Source organism: Saimiri boliviensis, chromosome 20 (genome assembly GCF_048565385.1).
Source record: "Saimiri boliviensis isolate mSaiBol1 chromosome 20, mSaiBol1.pri, whole genome shotgun sequence".
Classification (NCBI taxonomy): Eukaryota; Metazoa; Chordata; class Mammalia; order Primates; family Cebidae; genus Saimiri; species Saimiri boliviensis.
The window spans coordinates 6076223-6098100 of NC_133468.1; the positions used below are offsets into that span (position 1 = coordinate 6076223).

Genomic DNA, 21878 nt, shown 5'->3' on the forward strand with positions numbered 1-21878 from the left:
GAGACGGGGTTTCACCATATTGGCCAATTTGGTAAATCCTGACCTCAGGTGATCCACCTGCCTTGGTGTCCCAAAGTGCTGGGATTAAAGGTGTGAGCCACCATGCCTGGCCAACTTCTCGTTAATTGTTCTTTATGGCACCAGAAATTACTGTCAATTCTATTTTTGATCCATTAACGTTTTTATTGCAGCATTTCACTGAAATTGGAAGGAGTAGAACTTTGAAAGGAATTTGTATTTAACAATCAAGTATGTTCACCATTCAGATTGATTTTTTTTTTCTTTAACATTCACTCCTTTCTTGGTTTTAATGGTTAATTCTGATGGAAATCTAACTAATTAAAAGAGTGAGAAGGCTAGGCATGGTGGCTCACACCTGTAATCCCAGCACTTTGGGAGGCCGAGATGGGTGGATCACCTGAGGTCAGGAGTTCGAGACCAGCCTAGCCAAGATGGGAAAACCCCATCTCTACTAAAAATACAAAAATTAGCTAGACATGGTAGTAGGCACTTGTAATCCCAGCTACTTGGGAGACTGAGGCAGGAGAAGCCCTTGAACCTGGGAGATGGAGGTTGCAGTGAGCCAAAGTTGTGCCATGGTACCCCAGCCTGGTGACAAAAGCAAAACTTGGCCTCAAAAAAAAAAAGTGAGGCATAGATTTTATAGATTTAATAATGAACACTTGAATTAAATGCCCTTTGAGGCTGGAATGCCACAGGCCAGCAGTCAGTGTAACAAAATGGAATAAAGATTAATTAGATTTTTATACGATCCCCTAGCCGGGCGTGGTGGCTCGAGCCTGTAATCCCAGCACTTTGGGAGGCCAAGGCGGGTGGATCACGAGGTCAAGAGATCGAGACCATCCTGGTCAACATGGTGAAACCCTGTCTCTACTAAAAATACAAAAAATTAGCTGGGCATGGTGGCGCGTGCCTGTAATCCCAGCTACTCAGGAGGCTGAGGCAGGAGAATTGCCTGAACCCGGGGGGCGGAGGTTGCGGTGAGCCGAGATCACGCCATTGCACTCCACCAGCCTGGGCAACAAGAGCAAAACTCCGTCTCAAAAAAAAAAAAAAAAAAAAAAAAAAAGATCCCCTGCCCTGGCTACCCAGGTGACTTAAAAATTTTTCCATTGTAGAGTTTTTAAAACAAAAAAATCAAGTGTTTTCAAAAGCTGTTTGGTTTGCTTCTAGCTAAAGCCAACGTGAACAAGTGTGATTTTGAGAATGACAAAAGCGAGCCTTTATGATATTTAGAGTATCTCATTGATAGGGGAGTTTATTTTTAAAAGATCTCGCTGTTTACACTTTTAGATTACTTTAGAAACATTTAAATATTTAGAGTGTCCTCACAACTGTATAACATGAGAGCAGTATGGTTTGCCTGCCAGCAGGGTTCGTTGGACTCAGACCCTGCCGACACCTGTATTATGTGGACAAGTTACCTAATCTCTGCCCTCTCCTGATCTTTGAATTGGAGTACTAATACCTAACTTCCTGAAGGTCGTGAGGATTAAATGAAATAATTTACATAAAGTGCTAGTGAATAGTAGCTATTATTTTCACCATTTCTTCATCTATTCCCTCTATTCTTGGTTTATCAGTATTCTATAGTCTACAAATTATTTTCATATTTTTTTCCACTCTATAAGAATCATATAAAAGAGTGAAGTGCAAATAGAAATTATCTCCATTTCAATGTAAGCACAATACCTTTTTCAATCCTTGTAATTTTTTGGTGTCTTTAAAATGTTTCTTTCTTTCTTTTTTTTTTTAGACGGAGTTTCGCTCTTGTTACCCAGGCTGGAGTGCAATGGCACGATCTCGGCTCACCGCAACCTCCGCCTCCTGGGTTCAGGCAATTCTCCTGCCTCAGCCTCCTGAGTAGCTGGGATTACAGGCACGCGCCACCATGCCCAGCTCATTTTTTATATTTTTAGTAGAGACGGGGTTTCACCATGTTGACCAGGATGGTCTCGATCTCTTGACCTCGTGATCCACCCGCCTCAGCCTCCCAAAGTGCTGGGATTACAGGCGTGAGCCACCACGCCCGGCCTAAAATGTTTCTTACAGGCAGTATATAGTTGGGTCTTGCTTTTTTATCCATCATACATTTAGTGTAATTATTGATGTAGTTTGGTTTAGGATCTGCCGTCTTGATATTTTCTGTTCCATTTGTTCTTTATTACTATTTTCCTCTTTCCCTGCCTCATTTTAGATTATTTTTCTGCATATTTTATCTCCTTTGCTGGCTTATTAGCGATAAGTATTGTGTGTGTTTAGCAGTTGCTTTAGCATTTATAGTATACGTCCTTGTTAAAAACCATCCATGTTAAAAACCCACTACATACATAAATATATATATATCATATATATATATATATATATATATATATATATATATATGCTTTAAATCATTATCTTTAAAAGAGATTTAAATCAGAAAAGAAGCCTCAGATTTACCCACCAAGTTAGCATTTCCTATGCTCTTCAGTCCTTGTGGAAGTTCGTATTTTCATCTGTCATGGTTTTCCTTCTGCCTGAATTACTTCCATTAACATTTTTAAAATTGTGAGTCTGGTGGTAAATGAATTCTTTCAGCTTTTGTATGTCTATGAGTCTCTCTTTTTAGCCTTTGTCTTTTGAAAAATAATTTTGCTAGGTATAAAATTCTAGGTTGACAGAAGATGTTGCTTACCTATCTTCTGGGTTGCATTGTTTCCAACAACAAATCTGTTATCTTTGTTACTTTATATATGTCTCTTTTTCTGGTTACATTGTTTTCTTTCACTCATTTCAAGCATTTTGCTTATAATTTGGCTTGTGTGGTTGTCTTCATGTTTCTTGTGCATGGGTTTCTTGAAATCACTGGGTCTGTGTGTGGGTTTATAGTTCTTACCAAATTTGGAAAACTTTTTGAGGCATTATTTAAATTTTTTTTTTCTGCCCTCTTCCCTAGGGACTCTAGCAATACGTTAGGCCACATGAAGTGATTGCACAGATCACTGATACTTTTCATTTTTTTCAGTCTTTTTCTCACTGTTTCATTTTGTTTATATTGATATTTTTTTAAGTTCATTAATCTTTTGCTCCAGTGTCTAATTTGCCTTTAATGTCATCCAATGTATTTTTCACCTCAAACCATTTTAATCTCTAGAAATTTTTAAGTCTTTTTAAAAGACATCTTTTATGTCTCTACTTAACATGTGAAATCTTCCCTCTAGTTCTGTGAACATACGGAATAGTTAGAGCTTTTAATAGCTTTGCTTCCTACTAATTCTGTTATCTCTGTCATTTCTGGGTTGGTTTTGATTGATTGCATTTTCTTCTATTATGGGTCATATTTTCTTGCTGCTTTGCATGCCTGGTAATTTTACCTTTTACCTTATTGGGTAAAATTCTGTATGCTTTATTGTGGGACATGATTAAGTATTTGAATCAGTTTGAGCTCTTCGGGTTTGGGTTTTAAGCTTTGTTAGACAGGACCAGGGCAGCATTTAGTCTATGGCTAGTTACTTCCCCACTACTGAGGCGAAAGCCTTCTGAGTACCCAGTGTTCTCTGAGTTATCAGATTTTCCACACTGGTTGGTAGGAAGAACTATGTCTGGCTTTGTGTGGGCTGTGGGGTTTGTATTTGCCAATTATTAGAGTCTGATCCTTTTGGGTTATTCTGTCCTGGCCTCAGGTTGGTTCCTCATACAAGCATGTTGATGATTCATCAGGTGAAGGCTTCAGAGGGACTAGTTGCAGATCTCTTGTTCTCTGTGCAGCTCTCCCTCTCAGCAAATTCTAACTGCTTTGGCCTCCCTGGACTCAGCTGTCTCTCGTTACCTTCAGCTGGCTCTACCTGCATTGTGTCCTGGAAAATCTCTCCAGAGTAGGAACCTACGGCAATCCTTGGATTCACTTTGGTCTCCCATCTCCCAAGAATCACTGATCTGTTTCCTGATGTCTCGTGTCTCAAAAACTGATGTTTATACAGTTTTCTTGGCTTTTTCTTTGTTTCAAATAGTAGGATAGTAAATCTGGTCCATGTCAATATCTGTCTTAAAAACTAAAAGGTGGCCAGGCATGGTGGCTCACACTTGTAATCCCAGCATTTGGGAGGCCAAGGCAGAAGGATTGCTTGACTCCAGGAGTTCAAGACCAGCCTGGGCAATATAGTGAGACCCCCATGTCTAAAAAAAGAAGTTAAATAAAAAGTGAGGGTCTATAGCAAGCCAGAACTAGAATCTAGGCATTGAATCAACACCTGGTGCCTTTTTTAACATTGCCTTTTAAAAAAAATCATTTAAAAATTATATTGCCTTTAAAAACAAACAAACAAAAAAACCCTTTGCTATTCCTTTAAACCTTGTGGCTTAATTTAAACAATTTTCTGCTGAAAGTTTTTATAAACTGGATTACATAGCCATGCCTTCTTGAACAGCAGTTTGAACATATTTGAACCTTTTCATTATTAACATTACCTCTTCAGTGGTTGTCAACCCCATCTGACCCAAATAATCCCTATTTTAGAAAATATTTTGTTATGATCCTTTTATCTCCAAGAGTCTGAGCATTTGTCGATCATCAGGCCAGGGTTGTTACACGTTTTTGTTCCAGTTGCAATGGGGCGAAGGAGTATCATGAGGCACCCAGCCTATTCTTTCCTGCCTGCATTGGATAAAAGCAGCCCTACCTCTTTCGCCTCATTAGGGTCAATTGCCTCTGCCAAATGGTGTCTTCTTGATTTCAGATACCTATATACAGAGTTCAAAGTGCCCTGGGTGGCAGCCATAGCTTGTAGTTTAATGGAACCCCTACTGTGTCTCCTGGCAAGAATGTAAACCCTTTGAGAACTTGGCCCTCCAACCGTCTTGAACCTGGTTGGAATAGCAAGCACAAACACCCCATGAGGTCATAGGGAGGGATGGCTAGTGTTCTACCCCTGGGTTCCTGGAGTATTCTATCCCGGGTTTCCCAAGTATTCTTACTGGGAACACAGCATCACAGAGAGGTTCCTGATTTAATGCATACACTAAATCCTGAGAGATGGCACTGTGTCCTTCAGGGAATGGCCTCTGAGCTAGTGCTTCGTCTGTGCCTTCAGAAGGCAGTTCCAGTATCCTGTGTGGTTGGTTGCTCCTGACCAGTGCAGGGTGTAACACGACCAGTGGATTCCTTGGTCCATGGGCTTACCCACCCCCCCACATTTACTGTAAAGTGGGTGCCCTGGTTGGGTGTGGTCATGTGTGAGATCCTGTACCTGTGGGTTGGGCATTCCGTAAGGATGGTGATGCTGGCTGAGACTCTGCAGGCAGGAAAGACAAGCCCACGCCTGGTGTTATCCCTGTGAGGGACGAACCACTGGCCCTTCCAGGAGGAAGGGAATCCAAAGTGGTTGGTTTGCCACCAGGTGGCCCGTTGGTCTCCCTGAGTACCTTGTTTAGTCTGTTGCTGACAAGTTAGCCATTCATAGGCAGCAGTAGCAGGACTGATCTAAGTGCTGTCTACCTGTTAGGTGGTGCTGCTATACATGATAGGTTAGTAGATACTCTTTTTTTTTTCCCCCTCAAGATCTGCCCTCCAGCCTTCTGCCTCTGCTCTCTGCCCTTTAGGAAGCTGGCCTCTTGCTCTGGAGGTTTGGTCATTGGAAGTCCCCAGTAGATCAAAGAGCAGGAGAGAGTGGTTGAGTATTTATCCTGTGAGCCCACTCCCTTCCAAGCCATGGCTTTGCAGAGGCGGTGCCCCTTAACCAAAGGCCACAGCTGCTGTGGAGCAGCCCTCTTCTACAGCTCCAAGTTCCCCAGGGTTCATAGTTACGGATGGTAATGGCCTCCCACTGTTAATACCCCCAAAGTGCTGCTTTGGCCTCCCCTGTTGAGCCCCTGTGGCCTCTACTTTGTGAAATGGCTCTACATTCAGGCTGTCTTGAGTCACCCTCTCTGAGGATGCCATCTATTCTTCCAGGACCCTAATGGACACGTTATTTTCTTTTTTGTCTTTTAGAATGAGTTGTAGACAGCATTTCCATCTTCATTCAGCTGCCCCAATTCCCTGATTAATCCTGAGGGGACTGGGGATCTGGCCACTTTAAATTGGGCAGTCTGGGAAGGTCTTTTAGAAGCAGCGAGGTTGGGGACCGTGACCAGGAGGATGGAGAGGGGCTTGCTGTGCAAAGATCTGAGAGCAGGAACGCAGGTAGTGAGGAATGCAGAGGCCCAGGCGGCCAGTGAGCTTGGCTTTTTCAATACACAGGAGCGACCATGGTGAACAATACATGCAGTAACATTAACATAAGTAGGTGGTGTGCCGTTAACCTATGTGTGAGAATGTGGTGCTCGGCTGGGCACCGTAGCTCATGCCTGTAATCTCAGCATTTTGGGAGGCCAATGTGGGCAGATCACGAGGTCAGGAGTTCAAGACCAGCCTGGCCAAAATGGTGAAACCCCACCTCTACTAAATATATAAAAATTAGCTGGGCACAGTGGCACATGCCTGTAATCCCATTTACTCAGGAGGCTGAGGCAGGAGAATCGCTTGAACCCAGGAGGCAGAGGTTGCAATAGCCGAGATCGTGCCATTGCACTCCAGCCTGGGCGACAGAGTGAGACTTCATCTCAAAAAAAAAAAAAAAAAAAAAAGCAGTGCTTACTTGTAAGAGGGTGTTGGCCTCTTTTCAGAATAGACTGTCAAGTTTGCTTAGCACATGTACTTCTCATTCTATTGGGCATACACTAGACTTTAGCACAGAGCCAAGGCTATCTCTGTATAACCATAGCCCCCAGCTATCTAGCCATCTCAGGGGTTCCCCTCTCAATTAAGGGGAGGAGAAGGAACACGTTAGCCAGAGGCACTCAACAGTTCTAAAAGGTGGGTATCCACATAAATTAGACAACCCGAAGATATCCAGAGAGTGAGAGGGAAGATATAATGTATTTTTCTTAAAAAAACCAACAAAATGGTTGTGGGGTTACTCAAATCACAAAGATCTGAGCTACTGGTTTGTTGTTTTTATTTAGAAATTACAGGAGTTAGCGGAAGTGTTACCTGGGACCCATTTAGGACATGAATATGCCTGGTAGGAATCTGAACACAGCCTGACTTCCAGCAGTTCCTCGCTTTCCTGCCAAGACTTGTCGGTGCCACTCATTCTGTTCTGTGGACCCAGGCTGTACGCCAGAGCCTTCTTGCCTCAGCCCTGTGATTTAAATTTGCGGCAGAATCGCAGTACAGGTTAAATGTGGTGCATACTAGATCATCATTTTTGGCCAAATTGTGTCTCTAATACAGAATTAAGTCATCAGTTCAACAAGACTTGGAATTCACTTTCTGAATCTTTGCCATTCGTTATAGTATCAGTCGTCTCAAAAGCCCTCTCTAGGCCAGAAACAGAGTCTTACCATTTTTGTTTCCCGCACCGATGTCTGGCACAAAAGAACTCGTGAGAGGTGATTCTAAGAGGCCTGTTTCCACTTGGCTTCATCTCACCCTGCGTTTCCCAGCGTGAGTGCGCAGAGGTCGCTTTCCGCCACGGTGCGGCGCTAATCCACCACCTACGACAGACCCACCAAGTTTTCCACAGGATTTGAAGTTTTGAACTTTTTACAAGTGTCAGAAAGGTTAATTCCCAAGTTTAGTGGAATGTCCCTAAGGCACGAGCGGTGAGTGCTCCAGGCAGGGGTGGGCTGTAGACGGCGCGAGGGGTCGCCGGGCGCCCCTCCGACCTCTGGGGTCCTCAGCGCTGACCTGGGCTGGGGCAGCCGCAGAGGTGTGGGCGCGGGGGCGGGCGCCGGCGCCCCGGGCGGGCGAGGGCGGAGGTGCGCGCTGCGCGTGGGATCAGCCTGGCGCGGGCCGGTGGCTCCCGGGAGTGAGTTCCCTCCTCGCCCCCGCCCCCTCGCCGCGCGGGGCCAGCCCGGCCGCTCCTCCCCTGGGTGGGTCCCGGCTCCTTTTCTGGCAGGGTCTATTTGCATAGAGGAAACTGCCCAAAGTGGCCGCTGCGGAGGAGGTGGCGGCGGGGAAGGGGGCGTGCGCTGCAATACGCGGCTACCCGCAGGCGAAGCCCCGCGCCCGGCGGACCTCGCGCCTCGGGCTGTCTCGCCTGTTCCTCGCGCGCTCAGCCGCAGCCCCAGCTCGGCATCGTCCCTTCGGGGAGCCCACGCGCGACGAACGCGCCATGGGCCCAGGCGAGAGCGCCGGTGGCGGCGGCGACGCGGGGAAGGGCAACGCGGCGGGCGGCGGCGGCGGCGGCGGCGGCGGCGGCGGGGGCCGCCCGGCGACGACGGCCGGGTCGCGGGCGGTGAGCGCGCTGTGCCTGCTGCTCTCCATGGGCTCGGCGGCCGCCTGCCTGCTGCTGGGCGTCCAGGCGGCCGCGCTGCAGGGCCGGGTGGCGGCGCTCGAGGAGGAGCGGGAGCTTCTGCGGCGCGCGGGGCCGCCCGACCCTGGGGCCGCCCGGGCCGAGCCGCACCTGGAGCGTCTGCTGCGAGAGGTGAGCGCCGGGCCGCGTAGCGGGGGCGGACTCCGGGGTCGTGTCGGGCTGGGGTGGCCGTGCGCTGGGAGCCAGGGGCAGCGTGCGGGTCTCTAGGAGGAGGGTCGCCCGCCGGCCGCGTGCGCTCTGGGTCGTCCCAGAGACGGGCGCGTCTGCGCCAAGGCGGAGGCTGGGGGTGCCGGCCCCAAGGGATTCTGCGGTCTCCGTTCCCGCCTCGGAGTCCCGTGCCAGGCAGTCGGCCGCAGGAAAGAGAAAGGAGAGACCAGTGACTTTGGAGTAACAGACCTAGGGTCAGTCTCTGACCCTAGGGTGTGCTCTCGGACCCGTTGCTTTCCGTCGGCGGCCAGCGGCCAGGATAAAGATGAGGCTTGTGCGAGGTGTGCGGTGACTGTCACCAGTAGCAGCTACTGTTCCCAACTAACGCTGGTCACCTGGTGAGGTGGCTGTCACGGTGGAGGGAAGCCTCGCACAGGCCCGAGGGCTGGGCCTCGCGGTGCCCGGGTGTGTCTCCAGCCGCTCAGGCCCCAAGGTTGAGCCGTCACCTGTGCACTGAGGCCTGGGGGATGGGGGTGGGGGGCGCCCACATGACTTGGTAGGGTGAGGTGAAGGAGAAGAAATCGGGGGTAGAGGATCTGGATTCTGGTTTCAGATGGTGCCATCTGGGGTGTGGGCTCGCAGGACATCCTGAGTTTCCCATCCCATAAATGGGAATCGTGACTTCCACAGCTTACTTGAAAGCTCATAGGAGGCTCTGTGACACTTCTAAGGGATAAGATTGCTGCTGTGTGTCGTGAAAGTAAGGGCCCCATTTGGGTCCTCAAAGCCCTCACCCAACATGTTAGCCAAAGCCTCCACCTTTTGTGCGGTAGTTCCCCTCCCCACAGAACTGGGACAGGCCTGGTGGGCTGGCCAGAGCCTCTGCTGGAGCCTTCCTCCTCCTCCTGGGATAGATGGCCGCCCCAGATGGGGGGCCCCAAGGGGGCATCCTTAATTGCTGTGTAAAAAGAAGCCGTGTTTCAAGGTTGGGGAGAGGGAGAGCTGCAGGCCTGTTCACCCTCAATTCCCTGGACTCTGCTCAGCTGGGATCTTTATTAATGTATCCAGCTGTGTTTCCAATGTTGCGTTCCTTTGGACTCAAGGAAAGTAGGAGAAGATGACCGTGTACCACGCCTCTTGTTCACCCCACCTGTTTCTTAGTTACTTTAACTGAAGCTTGTATTACAGCCCTTCTAGCCGGGTTCTGGGTAAAATTGCTGCTTCATTAAATGCTTTCCTATTTTCCCCTTGAAAGGGTCCGTAGACTTCAGAACTGTCTCTGAGCCCTGCTGGCAACTCCTTGCGATGGTTTCGTAATTACTGCCCATTATCTTTTGGCAAATCCCTGGAGACCAGGGGGATGTTGAATTGATTTATAGAGGGCCAGTAAAGTTTCTACCTGTTAATGATACATTTGTGGCTGCTCTTTCTCATAGGGGGCCTCTCTTATTTGATAAAAATGAACCGAAAGCCCTGATTGAGTAACTCAGAAATCCTAGTACAAGCATTTTACAAGGAACTACAAATTGTGTCTATTTCAGGAGGGAGGGGCATCCTGCACAGGCAGCCACTGCTGGGAAGTGTTGATTCTTAAGTCCTGAACTTTATCGGGGAGAGATTGTGCAGTTGCCCTCCCAGGTTTCCTCTCCCACCCCATGGCACTGAATTTTACCTGGGTGAACTACAGTGCTTGAACAATGAGTTACTGGACAGAGCGGTGTTCTTTCTCTCTCTCTCTTCTTGATTAGAAAGGCAAAAGAAAAATTTAGAATCCAGGGAATCCTGGATTCTGGAGAATTTGCTATGCCATTCACACATAGTACTACTCACTAATCGGAGCTCGGTATCTGAGGTGCGTGCTGTGCTTGGAGTGTAAACTGGCCAGGTTTTCCCACCGTGGAGAGTCGGAGATGGTGCAGTATGAATACAGTTGGGGTTTAACTTCTGGTTGTTTGGGTGCCCACTGTGAGACAGCTTCTCTCTTCAGAGTACCAGTCTATTTCTGTTAGCTATTCTTGAAAGTTTCACTGGATAGGAAATGTACACAGCCTGGCTGGTGACAGTGAGTTCCCTGGCTGGGAGGAGAGCGCTGTGGGAGGCATATATGGGGAGTCAGTAATTGACTGTAATTAGATGTATAGATACTTTTTCAAGCCATTAGATATGAAGGCCAAATAAGTATTGAACTGAAAATCTTGTAAGGAAAGAACATTTCTACTTGAAGCTGTTTCACAGTTCTGATTTGTTCTCAGTGAAGCCTCTTTTAAGCCAGTGCTGAAGTAGTTACGTATGTGAGTGTGCAGGCAGTTTGTCCTACCAACAAACTTGCTTTCAGAGAACCAGAGGCAGAAACCATGTCCAAATTAAAGAAAAGACATCCTTGCCAACCATACATGGCTTTAATGTCAGGGGGAAAAAAAGCCAACAAAAGCCACTGTTAATATGGGACCCACTCTCTTTGTTCCCTTGGGAACAGAACTGTGAAGTAAGTTTTTCTGGACTGGCTGATATGCCTGATAATGAAGATACAGAAGCTACAAAAAAGGAATATTCATGTCAACTGGTGATCATTAAAGACCCTTCCCACGGCACAAAAGGAGGAGATAAACAAGATTTCTGAGTAAGAGCCATGAACGAGAATATCTGCAGTACGATCTGAAAAATTCTAATGCAAAAAATTCTAATACTTGCCTCTTATAGTGCTTGAAATAGGTTGCCTAAGTAATCAATCCCCCCATCTTATACCTATAGTTACAATGTCGTAAAAGCTTAAAACTTTAGAATACATGGCCTCCATAATACAGTAAAAAATGTAATGCAAGGATTAAAGAAATATTTAGTTATATCAGAGGAGACCACGCCAGCTTACAATGGATTTATTGTTGGCTGTTGGCCTTCCATTGTCCAGACCAATCAGTCTGAAAACAAGAAAAGCCTAGAGACTCGGGTAAGATTCACGCAGTTTTCCTTCTGTCTTACCAACTCTAGATATTGGTTAAATACTGTCAACCCAGAGTCAAATGGAGATTTTTCAGCCTCCTTAGCAGTTTTTCTACTTGTCAGGCTGCTCTCTGCTGTCAGTTTTAATTAAGATGCCTATTTTTGAATCCCATGGCACAACTGGAGATGCAGTGTAAATCATAGCTACATTTGTTTCCTTGACATTTCCTGGCTCCCCGCCCCCTGCCCAAAAAAAAAAAAAAAAGTTTCCTTTCAATGACTTCCTGGCATGCTCACTTTCTCTCTCCACTTTTTTCTTGTCTTCTTTTTTTTTCTTTCTTGCTGCAGTTTGGGAGAGCTTTATAAGAATAGCAGCATGTTTAGAATAAGCCAAGGGTTGGGGTATTCCTTTCAAAGACATATTTTGTCATTTTGGATTGGACTTTCCCACATTGGCTTTGAAGATTGGAAGCATGGCCCCTGAGGCTGGGGCATCTGTAAGCTGAATGAATTTACACAGAGCAGAGCAGATGATGCCTGAAGTTTTCCATCAGCAGAGGAGAGTTTGAGGCCTGGTCCCACCATTTACCAGCTCTGTCATCCCACCTCGTCCACTTCCTCTCCTGTAATATTGTGGTCACAACTCCTATGTGGTTATGAGCAAATATGGTAACATACAGGAACAGTACAGGATGGTAAATATGCTTTTGACGGCAGGTAACAGAATACCCAAGTGTCGTTACTTACCTTACATTTCTAGAGAAGCCTGGAAGACGGTCAGCGCATCCAGGGTTTATCAGTGACGTGGCCACAGCTGAGTCCCACTCAGTGTCTGCCATTCTCTTGATCTCAAGGTGGCTGCTGCCGCTGGGAACCTATGTCTGTATCCTAGAGTAGCCTGGGTAGAAGGAAAGAGGGCAGGGAAAAGAGCGGTCTTCTTGAGAGGTTGTCTCTTTAATTTCAGTTCAGGGGGAAACTTTCCCACCTTTCAGCAGACTTCCTTAATAGCCACTAGCCAGAGCTAGGTCACAGGGTCACCATCACCCTGTCACTGGCAAGGGTAATGCGATTGCCGTAGCAGGCTTTGGCTGATCTTGACTTATCCCCTGAGGCTGGGCATATTGCCACTGGATCAGAATTGAGGCTTTGGTAGGAAGGAAGACTGGGCATGGCTACTGGGGATCAACCAACAGAGTCAGCCACTGCTGTGGAGTGTTACTCCAGCGTCAGCCAGAGCCATGGAGTATTACGCCAGCATCAACCAGGGCCATGGAGTGCTACCCCAGTGTCAACCAGGGCCATGGAGTGCTACCCCAGCTTCATCCAGGGCTGTGGAGTGTTACCCCAGCGTCAACCAGGGCCACGGGGTGTTACCCCAGCTTCATCCGGGGCTGTGGAGTGCTACCCCAGTGCCAACCAGGGCTGTGGGATGTTACTCTCACATCAGTTGAGGCCATGTAGTGTTACCCTAGGATCAGCTGGGGCTATAGAGCATTACTCCAGTGTCAGCCGGGGCCACGGGTGTGACCCCCAGGTCAGCTGTGGAGTGTTACCCCAGTGCCGGCTGGGACCCCGGAGTATTAATTCTGTCAGCCCAGAGGAGGATGGGGCAGAGTGGGGGTTCAGTTATCTACTGGCCTGCTTCAATTTTCATTAACTGGGCCTGCCTTCCACCTTGGTGTTCCCCAAGCACCACGCTTGGGGAACATTCTTCAGCCACAGAATTTCTGTCTCCCTTGGGGCTCTGCTGTCTAGCTGTGCTCCCAGCCACAGCTGAAGGGAAGGTTGGTGGGTTTGGGATTCTCCCTAGCACAGTCCCATTCTTTGCAGCCTTTGGCCTTTAACCCTTAAGCGGATGCTCTTCTGCCCCCGAAGTGGGTGGCCATGGGATACTGCGTGCAGCTTTCCTGTATCACAGCACATGCAAAGAACGGTAACACTTCCCCTCACTGCAGGAAGGGAAGAGGACACTAGGCTGGAGGTGACCAGCCACTCCCCAGCCCCCAAGGACCAAGGCGGTCAGTCTACCCAGAGACTGCTATGGTGCACCTGCACCACTCGGGGTGCCTGGGAAGGCACCTATCCTGCCTTTTCCTCAGCTCCTTGGCTTTCTTAGCAGCCATATCTGACTTTGGCCTCCAAATGCCCTTCCAGAATGCATGCAGTCAGAGTTAAGAGTCACGGTCACCAGAGCAGGCCGTTCCCCCTTCCCTCACCAAGCAGCATCCCATTAGCTTCAGCCTTTCTGGACACCTTTGGATCCTTTTACCCTCAAATAGCCACGTGACACGACTCCAGCTCTGTGCAGCTTCAGGAGGCTGGGGCATGGTGGCTCACACCCATTATCTCAGTGCTTTGGGAGGCCAAGGTGGGTGGTGGATAACTTGAGCCCAGGAGTTCGAGTGCAGCCTGGATGATATAGCAAGACTTCATATCTCTCTCTCTCTCTCTCTCTCTCTCTCTCTCTCTCTATATATATATATATATATATATATATATATATATATATATATTTATATTTATATTTATCTCTGTGTGTGTGTGTGTCTGTGTGTGTGTGTGTGTGTGGCCAGGCTCGGTGGCTTACGCCTGTAATCCCAGCACTTTAGGAGACCAAGGTGGGAAGATCACCTGAGGTCATGAGTTTGAGACCAGCCTGGCCAACATGGTGAAACCTTGTTTCTACTAAAAATACAAAAATTAGCCAGGCATGATGACACACGCCTGTAGTTCCAGGTACTTGGGAGGCTGAGGCAGGAGAATCACTTGAACCCAGGCGTTGGAGGTTACAGTGAACCAAGATCATGCCACCATACTCTACCTGGGTGACACAGTGAGACTCCATCTCAAAAAAAGAAAGAGAGAGAGAAGAGAGAAAGAAAAAGAAAGAAAGAGAGAGAGAGAAAGAAGAAAGAAAGAAATTAGCTGGGTGTGGTGGTGCAAGCCTGTAGTCCCAGCTCCTCGAGAGACTGCGGTGTGAGGATTGCTTGAGCCCAGGTGTTTAAGGTTGCAGTGAGCCGTGATTGTGCCCCTGTACTCCAGCCTGGGTGACACAGACTGAGGCTGTCTCAACAACAAGTAAAAACGGGAAGAAACAAAAACAAAACAAAACAAAACAAAAGCGGGGGTGTGGAGTTCATTGGCTCGGGTAATAGAGAAGTCCAGACTATTGTCTGCTTAGGCACAGCTCGAGGTGCCTGGAATTTCTGTTTCTTCCTCTTGACTCCATATTTTTCATATTTTTCAAGGATGCCCTCACTTTTCCCATAAAATACCAGGGAAGCTTCCAGCAGCTCCAGATTCACATCCTTAGTGTTAGTTTTTGTTTCCCAACAGTCCCAGCAAAAATTCCCTAACGCCCTCTGATGGACCTGTGTAAAACACCTGCATTTATCAACACAGATAACCCACCCTGGTCACCGAGACCTGAAGAGCCGCCTCCCTGATGGGCCAGGCTCAGGTGTGTCTGCGTGTGTGTGTTCATGTGTGTGGACGATCAACCCCCCTGGAGCTATAGGGACCAAGAAGGGAAAGATGGTCCCAAAGGACAATGTGGAGTGCTGTTGCTAGAAGAAGGGGAGAGGACATGGGGCCGGTAAAACCAGTCAGTGATCATCCAAGGAATAGGGTGGGAAGCTTGGGCCTTAAGCTGGAGCTATGTTCTAGAGAGATTTCACCTCGATGGCATGAAACCCAGCTAAAGGATTTTTGATCCAATGGGGTGGGCAGTGGGCACCTGTTCTGTAGAGGTTTATGGACATTGATAAATTTGGGTTTATCTGTGCCAGTATCAAAATCTGTGTTTCTCTGTATATAATGTGCTTACACAATATGAGCTTTCCAAGTTACTTCAAATCCTACAAATTGTCCACAGCAGCCTCATGAGATGTCCAGACAGAGGTTACTGCCATTGTTTTACAGAGGGAGAAATGTCACAGAGGTGGAAGCCTTGACCTCTGCAGAGCACACAGGGCCAGGTCTGAGCTCCCTTGGGTTTGCAGGCCACCTGGGAAGATGGGAGTGAAACAGACGAATGTCCGCAAACCCTGTGTGCAGGTTTGGCGCTCAGCCTGGGACAGTGCGTGTGTGCCCAGGTCAGGCCACCTGCTTCCAGGTCCCTGTTCCTCTGCCCGCTTTCATCAGCTTCCTGGGAAATGTTCTCATGGGGAATGTTCTCAGAAGATGTCTCTGGCCTAGTTGGCGAGTCTGAGGAGTACCCCAAGTCCTGGGGACTGGGCATGGTGAGGTGCATGTAGCTTGAGGGTTGTCATGCCTTGCCTGGTGCTTTTGGAGGTGGCTTTGGGAGGGCTGAGTCTGGAAGAGGAAAACGCTGTCGGCTGCAGGAGAAGGCTGTAGATGAGGAGCCTGGAGGCCTCTCCAACCCTCAGTTCTCTGGCTGTGAGGTGGTGCTGGCGCAGCCGTCTTCCAGCTGTGTGACCTTGGGTAAACGAATGGTTTTCCAAACCTCAGTTTGCCCATCTGTTAAACAGGGATTGTAGTACTTGTCTCACAAAGTTTCTGTGGGAATTAAACAAGGGGATGTGTACCAGGCACTCAGCGTATCGTGCACACCCCGAACATGGCTGCTCTTATTAGAATTTTTTCTTTGACTGAATCTGGAAGGAATGTCTACATCTGTTTGCCAGTCAGAGGAGGTCCCATGGTTACATGGCCGACCTTAACATGCTTTTAACACCGGGTTTCTGCCATCCTGTTAAGACCATACAGAAGCAAAAAAAGCTGTTAACACATGTCCAGCCTCCGAGTCAAAGAGCAGAGAAATGTGAGTTGGTTGTTGAAGAAATGCAAAGACTGAATTAGTTTCATGAGCCCATTTTTTTGGTTTATCATTTGAACAGACTGAGACTTTCCATTGATTTTAAAAAGTTGTAATTATGACTAAAATAAAAAATTATTCATGAAAATAATTTTATAGATTTGTCATTGTAAAAAGGCAAAGAAACACCTAATCAATTAATTAAGAAGGAAGTCCTTCGTCTCAAAAAAAAAAAAAAAAAAGTCTGTTTTTGTAATCATGAAATACGGCAGCAACATGGCCAAATGCTCATGGTTCACCCGGTGAGCTAGAGGCTTCACCCACATCTGCTTCCCTTCACATTGGTAAATGAGAAAAAGCTATTTTCCTGATGTAGCTACGGAATTTGGGGGCAGGAAGGCGATGCTTGCAAATGGGTAATGGCAACTTCTAAAATGGAAATTTTTTCCAACTCTGAGTTGTGAAACAAATCATAAAGCAATTAGAATGTATTTGAAAGGAGAGTTTAAATAAAATCTACTAAACTTTGGGCCTCCTGGGAGGAATATCACACAAAAAATACAGGATCTGTTCATGGATTTAACTGTGCCTTTTTGTGTGATGCATGGGCTATCACTCACAGCATCTTGTTTTCAGACCGGAGTTGTGGTGCAGTCAAGAAGGGAAGATTCCCATGATGTAAAGGGGACTAGAGTGTGTGTGAGGGCGAGCTAGTGTGAGTGTGCAAGTGTGTGTGTGCTAGGAGTATGCATGCGTGGATGTGTGCATACGTGGGTGTATGAGTGTACGTGTGTACATACATGTGTGTTGTGTTTATGCATAAAAATATGTGTGTGCATGCGGCTGTGTGCATTTGTGTGTGTGTGCATTAGTTTGTGTGCATTTGTGTGTGTGTATGCGGGTGTGTGCATGCACGTGTGTGTGTGCATGCGGGTGTGTGCATGCACGTGTGTGTGCATGTGGGTGTGTGCATTAGTGTGTGTGTGTGCATGTGGGTGTGTGCATTAGTGTGTGCATTAGTGTGTGTGTATGCGGGTGTGTGCATGCACGTGTGTGTGTGCATGCGGGTGTGTACATTAGTGTGTGTGTGCATGTGGGTGTTTGCATTCGTGTGTGCATGCACGTGTGTGTGTGCATGTGGGTGTGTGCATTAGTGTGTGTGCATGCACGTGTGTGTGTGCGTGCACATATGTGTGCGTGCTGTGTGGGCACTGTACAGGAAGCTCACTTACAAAGTGAGAGTTTCTAAGGTACCCACCTTAATCGCCTCACCCTGGAAGTTATCCCGTCCAAGGTTCCCCGAAAGCCACCATAGCTGGGCCCTGACGGCTCATGCTGTGGGCTTTGGAATTGGGAGACCTGGGTCTGAGTCCAGAGCTGCCTGTGAATCCTTTGTCCCGGGACAAACTGGTTGAGTTTTCTGAACCTCGGCTTCCTCTTCTGGAAAAGGGCTGATAGAATCCACCTCGCTGGGTCTTAGTGAGGACCGAGCCATGGCGCTTCCGGGGCTGCCCTGCGGGGGCGCAGCGCGGCGGGAGGCGCCCCCGTGGCACCCCAGTCTGTGGATCCCGGCCGGCGGGCGCCAGACCTCCGCCTCCAGGGCGGCCTCGGGGCAGCGCCGCCCCTCCCTCCGCCCTCCCCACGCCTGCACCGGAGGCGACCTGGGCTGGGCTTTGGACCCCGCGAGCAGCGCGGCGCCGGGTCAGCCCTGCGGGAGTTTCTTCCCCGCCGCCCCCGGTCCCCAGCGCAGCGCCGAGGGAGCGGCGCTTCCTGCAGAGGCCGGCGTCTGCCTCCCCGGTCCCGCCGCTGCTCTGGGCCTCCGGCATCTGCCTGAGGGGTCCCCGCTGGGGTCTTTGTGCTGTCGCTCAGCCCAGCGCTCCAGGCGCCGCGGGTCCCTGCTCTGCCGTCGGGGGGCCCGCGGGTGGTCCGGAGCCCGCGGCTCGGCCGCGTTCATTCCCGCGCGGCTGCGGGGCCCCTCGTCCCGGCGGGGCCCGGTTCCTCCCGCCTCCTCTCCCTGAGGCTAGTGGTCCCACCGTGCGCACCGCGCCGCCTTCTCTCGGGGTGCCAGCCCTGCCGCATTAGGGCCCCGCAACGACCCGTTCCACCTCATGCGCCCCTCTCAAAGCCTTCTCCGCTGGCAGCCGCATCCGGAGGCTCCGGGGTGAGGACTCGGCCACGGGAAGGGGGGACACGATTCAGCCACCGCCACCTCGGCGTGGCGCTGCACGGGGAAGCTCAGGCACTCCCCGAGGGACCCGCTGGGGCTTTCGGCAGGGCCTGGGGAGAAGACAGCGGCTGCGGTCAGGAGAGGGCTTGAGGGTCAGGAGCAGCCCGGGGCCTCCCCGACCCCGCGCCCGATCCCCACCGCTGCCCCCGCGCCTGCATCCGTTCTCTGTGCCAGCCCAGCGTGGCGAACCCTGGAGGGCAGGTTCTGAGAAGCCATGTGTGTCTTGGAGAAATATTGATGGGAACTGAATGGGAACGCCCTTAATCAAGGGCCCCATGGTGGTAAAATCAGCAAGGACTGCAGAAATTCAGAGGAAGGAAAAATTGGTGCCAGCTGGAATAGGACAGAGAAGCTTCGCAAAAAAAGATGATGATGGATGGAGGTGGGAAGGAGGGTCTTGGAGGAGACAAATAATTTCTATAATGTCCTTATCACTATTTAATACATAGAATACTATTTGATACATTTACCAGGCATTGTCTGATTTCCATGTATTGTTTTATTTACTCCACTCAACAATGTAAGGTAAAAACTACAAATATCCCCATTCTGTAAATGATGATTACTGAGGCACAGAAGTTAAATAACTTGCCCAAGGTCACAATGCACTTAAGTGACAGAGGAAGGGTTTGAACCTGGTCTGTATGCCTCCCAAGGCTATGCATATAGTGTACTATGCTACACGATACTGAATATTCACCACATTGTGTTGAAGATCTACTTAATACTTACTAAATGTGTGCCTGCAGGCACTTCCCTAACATTCTACATTGTCTCACTTAATCCTCAAGACAACCCTATCAGGTAAGCAGTGCTATGATTTTCAAGTTCTGGATAAGGAAGTGTGGGCCTAGAGGGTAAAGTAGCTTGCCTGAGGTCTGGGTTGCCAGATAAAATACTAGACATCCAGATAAATGTAATAATTAATAAATAATGTCTTAGTAGAAAAAAAAAAACTGAATGGGAACGCCAGTGGGACTTGCCTGTTAGTTCTGGCTTGGCTGCTGCCCATCTAGGTGGTCTAGGTGAGCCATGGAACTGCTTGAGATTTAGCTTCCAAAAAGATAAGTGGAAATAATAATAATACATTTTCTTCTGCAGGAGTTCCTCGTGAGGGTCAAATGATGTAACACATGGGAGTGTGTTGTGAATGGCAAATTAACATGAAAAACAAGACGTTTTTGTTAATAAGCAGCTGACTATGTGACTTTCCTTGGGAAACACTGCACTTTATTTTTTGTTTGTTTGTTTTTGTCTTTATTTTTCGAGGTGGAGTTTTGCTTTTGTTGCCCAGTCTGGAGTGCACTGACGTGATCTCGGCTCGTTGCAGCCTCCACCTCCTGGGTTCAAGCGACTTTCCTGCCTCAGCCTCCAGAGTAGCTGGGAGTACAGGCATGCGCCACCACGCCTGACTAACTTTGTATTTTTAGTAGAGATGAGGTTTCTCCATATTGGCCAGGCTGGTCTCAAACTCCCGACCTCAGGTGATCCTCCCGCCTCGGCCTCCCAAAGTGCTGGGACTACAGGCGTGAGCCATCAATGCCTGGCCACTGCTGCATGCTGTACTTTAAAAGGGAATCTTTGAAGAGGGAAGCTCCTTCATTCCTTACACGAATGAAGTTGTAATAGTGAAAAGACAGCCTTAGGAAGGGTTGATTTTTTTCTTTTTCTTTTCTTTTTCTTTTCTTTTTTTTTTTTGAGATGGAGTTTCACTCTTGTTACCCAGGCTGGAGTGCAATGGCACGATCTCGGCTCACCGCAACCTCCACCTCCTGGGTTCAAGCAATTCTCCTGCCTCAACCTCCCAAGTAGCTGGGACTACAGGCGTGCACCACCACACCCAGTTCTTTTTTTTTTTTTTTTTTTTTTTTTTTGTATTTTTAGTAGAGATGGGGTTTCACAATGTTGACCACGATGGTCTGGATCTCTTGACCTCGTGATCCACCTGCCTCGGCCTCCCGAAGTGTTGGGATTATAGGCGTGAGCCATCACACCTGGGCAGGAAGGGTTGATTTTGAGGTTAGGAGGTCCTTACTAGCTGTCCAGTTATCCCTTAGTTTTGGAGCTGACTTCATTCCCAGGATAGTAGTTAGGACCTGGAGGTTCCTGTGTCCTAAAGGAGGACACTTTTCTTTTCATCATTGGTGGATATTTCTGCAGCACTCATAAGATAGGAAGTGGTGTTGAAAAAGGAAGGATCAAATGAACAGCCTGGCTCCCCTTGACCCTAAGAATGCAGATAGGGAGCTGTGTGGAGCTGTCCTTTCCTTCTTCTGAAGGTAAAAAAGTGACTGACATGTGAAAGATACCAGGATGAAGATGGCTAGTTAATGACTGCTGAGAACTTGAAAGCAAATGAAGAGTTGTCCCAAAAGAATGGGCTGGGAGGTGGTGATCGCACAAGTCGAATCAGGTCAGTGGCTAGATTCCTATTCAGCAGGAGTGCTGGAGAAGGGTCTCTGGTTTGAAGAGCTGTCAGGTGGATTGTGTCCTCACTCTCTCCAACTCAGAGATGCTAAGCTCCTGAATACCTTCAGTGTTTGGCATTCATTCAGTGGGAAGATTGTCTTATATTTACTGACCCTTCAAACCAATTGCAGCAAGAAACAGAATGCTGTGTTTTTTTTTTTTTGTTTTTTTTGTTTTGTTTTTTTTTTGAGACGGAGTTTCGCTCTTGTTACCCAGGCTAGAGTGCAATGGCGCGATCTCGGCTCACCGCAACCTCTGCCTCCTGGGCTCAGGCAATTCTCCTGCCTCAGCCTCCTGAGTAGCTGGGATTACAGGCACGCGCCACCATGCCCAGCTAATTTTTTGTATTTTTAGTAGAGACGGGGTTTTACTATGTTGACCGGGATGGTCTCGATCTCTTGACCTCATGATTCACCCGCCTCGGCCTCCCAAAGTGCTGGGATTACAGGCTTGCGCCACCGCGCCCGGCGAATGCTGTATTTTTGACCCACCCTTTTGGAGTAAGCTTCTTTTTCAGAGTGTGTATATTTCTGGGGAGACAACTTATATTATCTGAGTGTTTCCTTGCAAGGACCATTTCAGCGGCTTCCAAATATTTCCTGGAAGCAACCTTTTCGTTGGCATCTGTGCCACAAACAGCATTATTTGTGGAGTCCTCCAGCTCCATGGGAAGTAGAATGCTTGGAGAAATTGAGGGGCTGGCATGGTTTTCTTGCGGGATTCCACTGAGAATTTCCCTCCACGTCCTGTGACTTACTTTTTTTCTTTTGTTCTTTCTCTTTAAAAAAAAAAAAAATAGAGCTATAATTTACACACAATAAAATCACAGATTTTAAGTGTAGAGTTAGATGGATATTGACAAATATAGGCACCCATATCACTGACATCTCCAATAAGTACAGAATATGTTTAATACCTCAGAAAGTTCCCTATGCCTCTTTCTTGTCTCAACCCAGAG

General features: G+C 48.3%; 1 protein-coding gene across 1 annotated transcript in view; it reads left to right on the forward strand.

Annotated features, from left to right (window-relative positions):
- Nucleotides 1–7975: 7975 nt before the first annotated feature.
- The window catches only part of COL23A1 (collagen type XXIII alpha 1 chain), a 337961-nt gene continuing 324058 nt past the window's right edge, over nucleotides 7976–21878 (forward strand). The window contains exon 1 of the mRNA XM_074390323.1: nucleotides 7976–8471. Within this exon, the coding sequence (XP_074246424.1) occupies nucleotides 8160–8471 (312 nt within the window). The 5' untranslated portion in view covers nucleotides 7976–8159. The remainder of the gene's footprint in view (nucleotides 8472–21878) is intronic.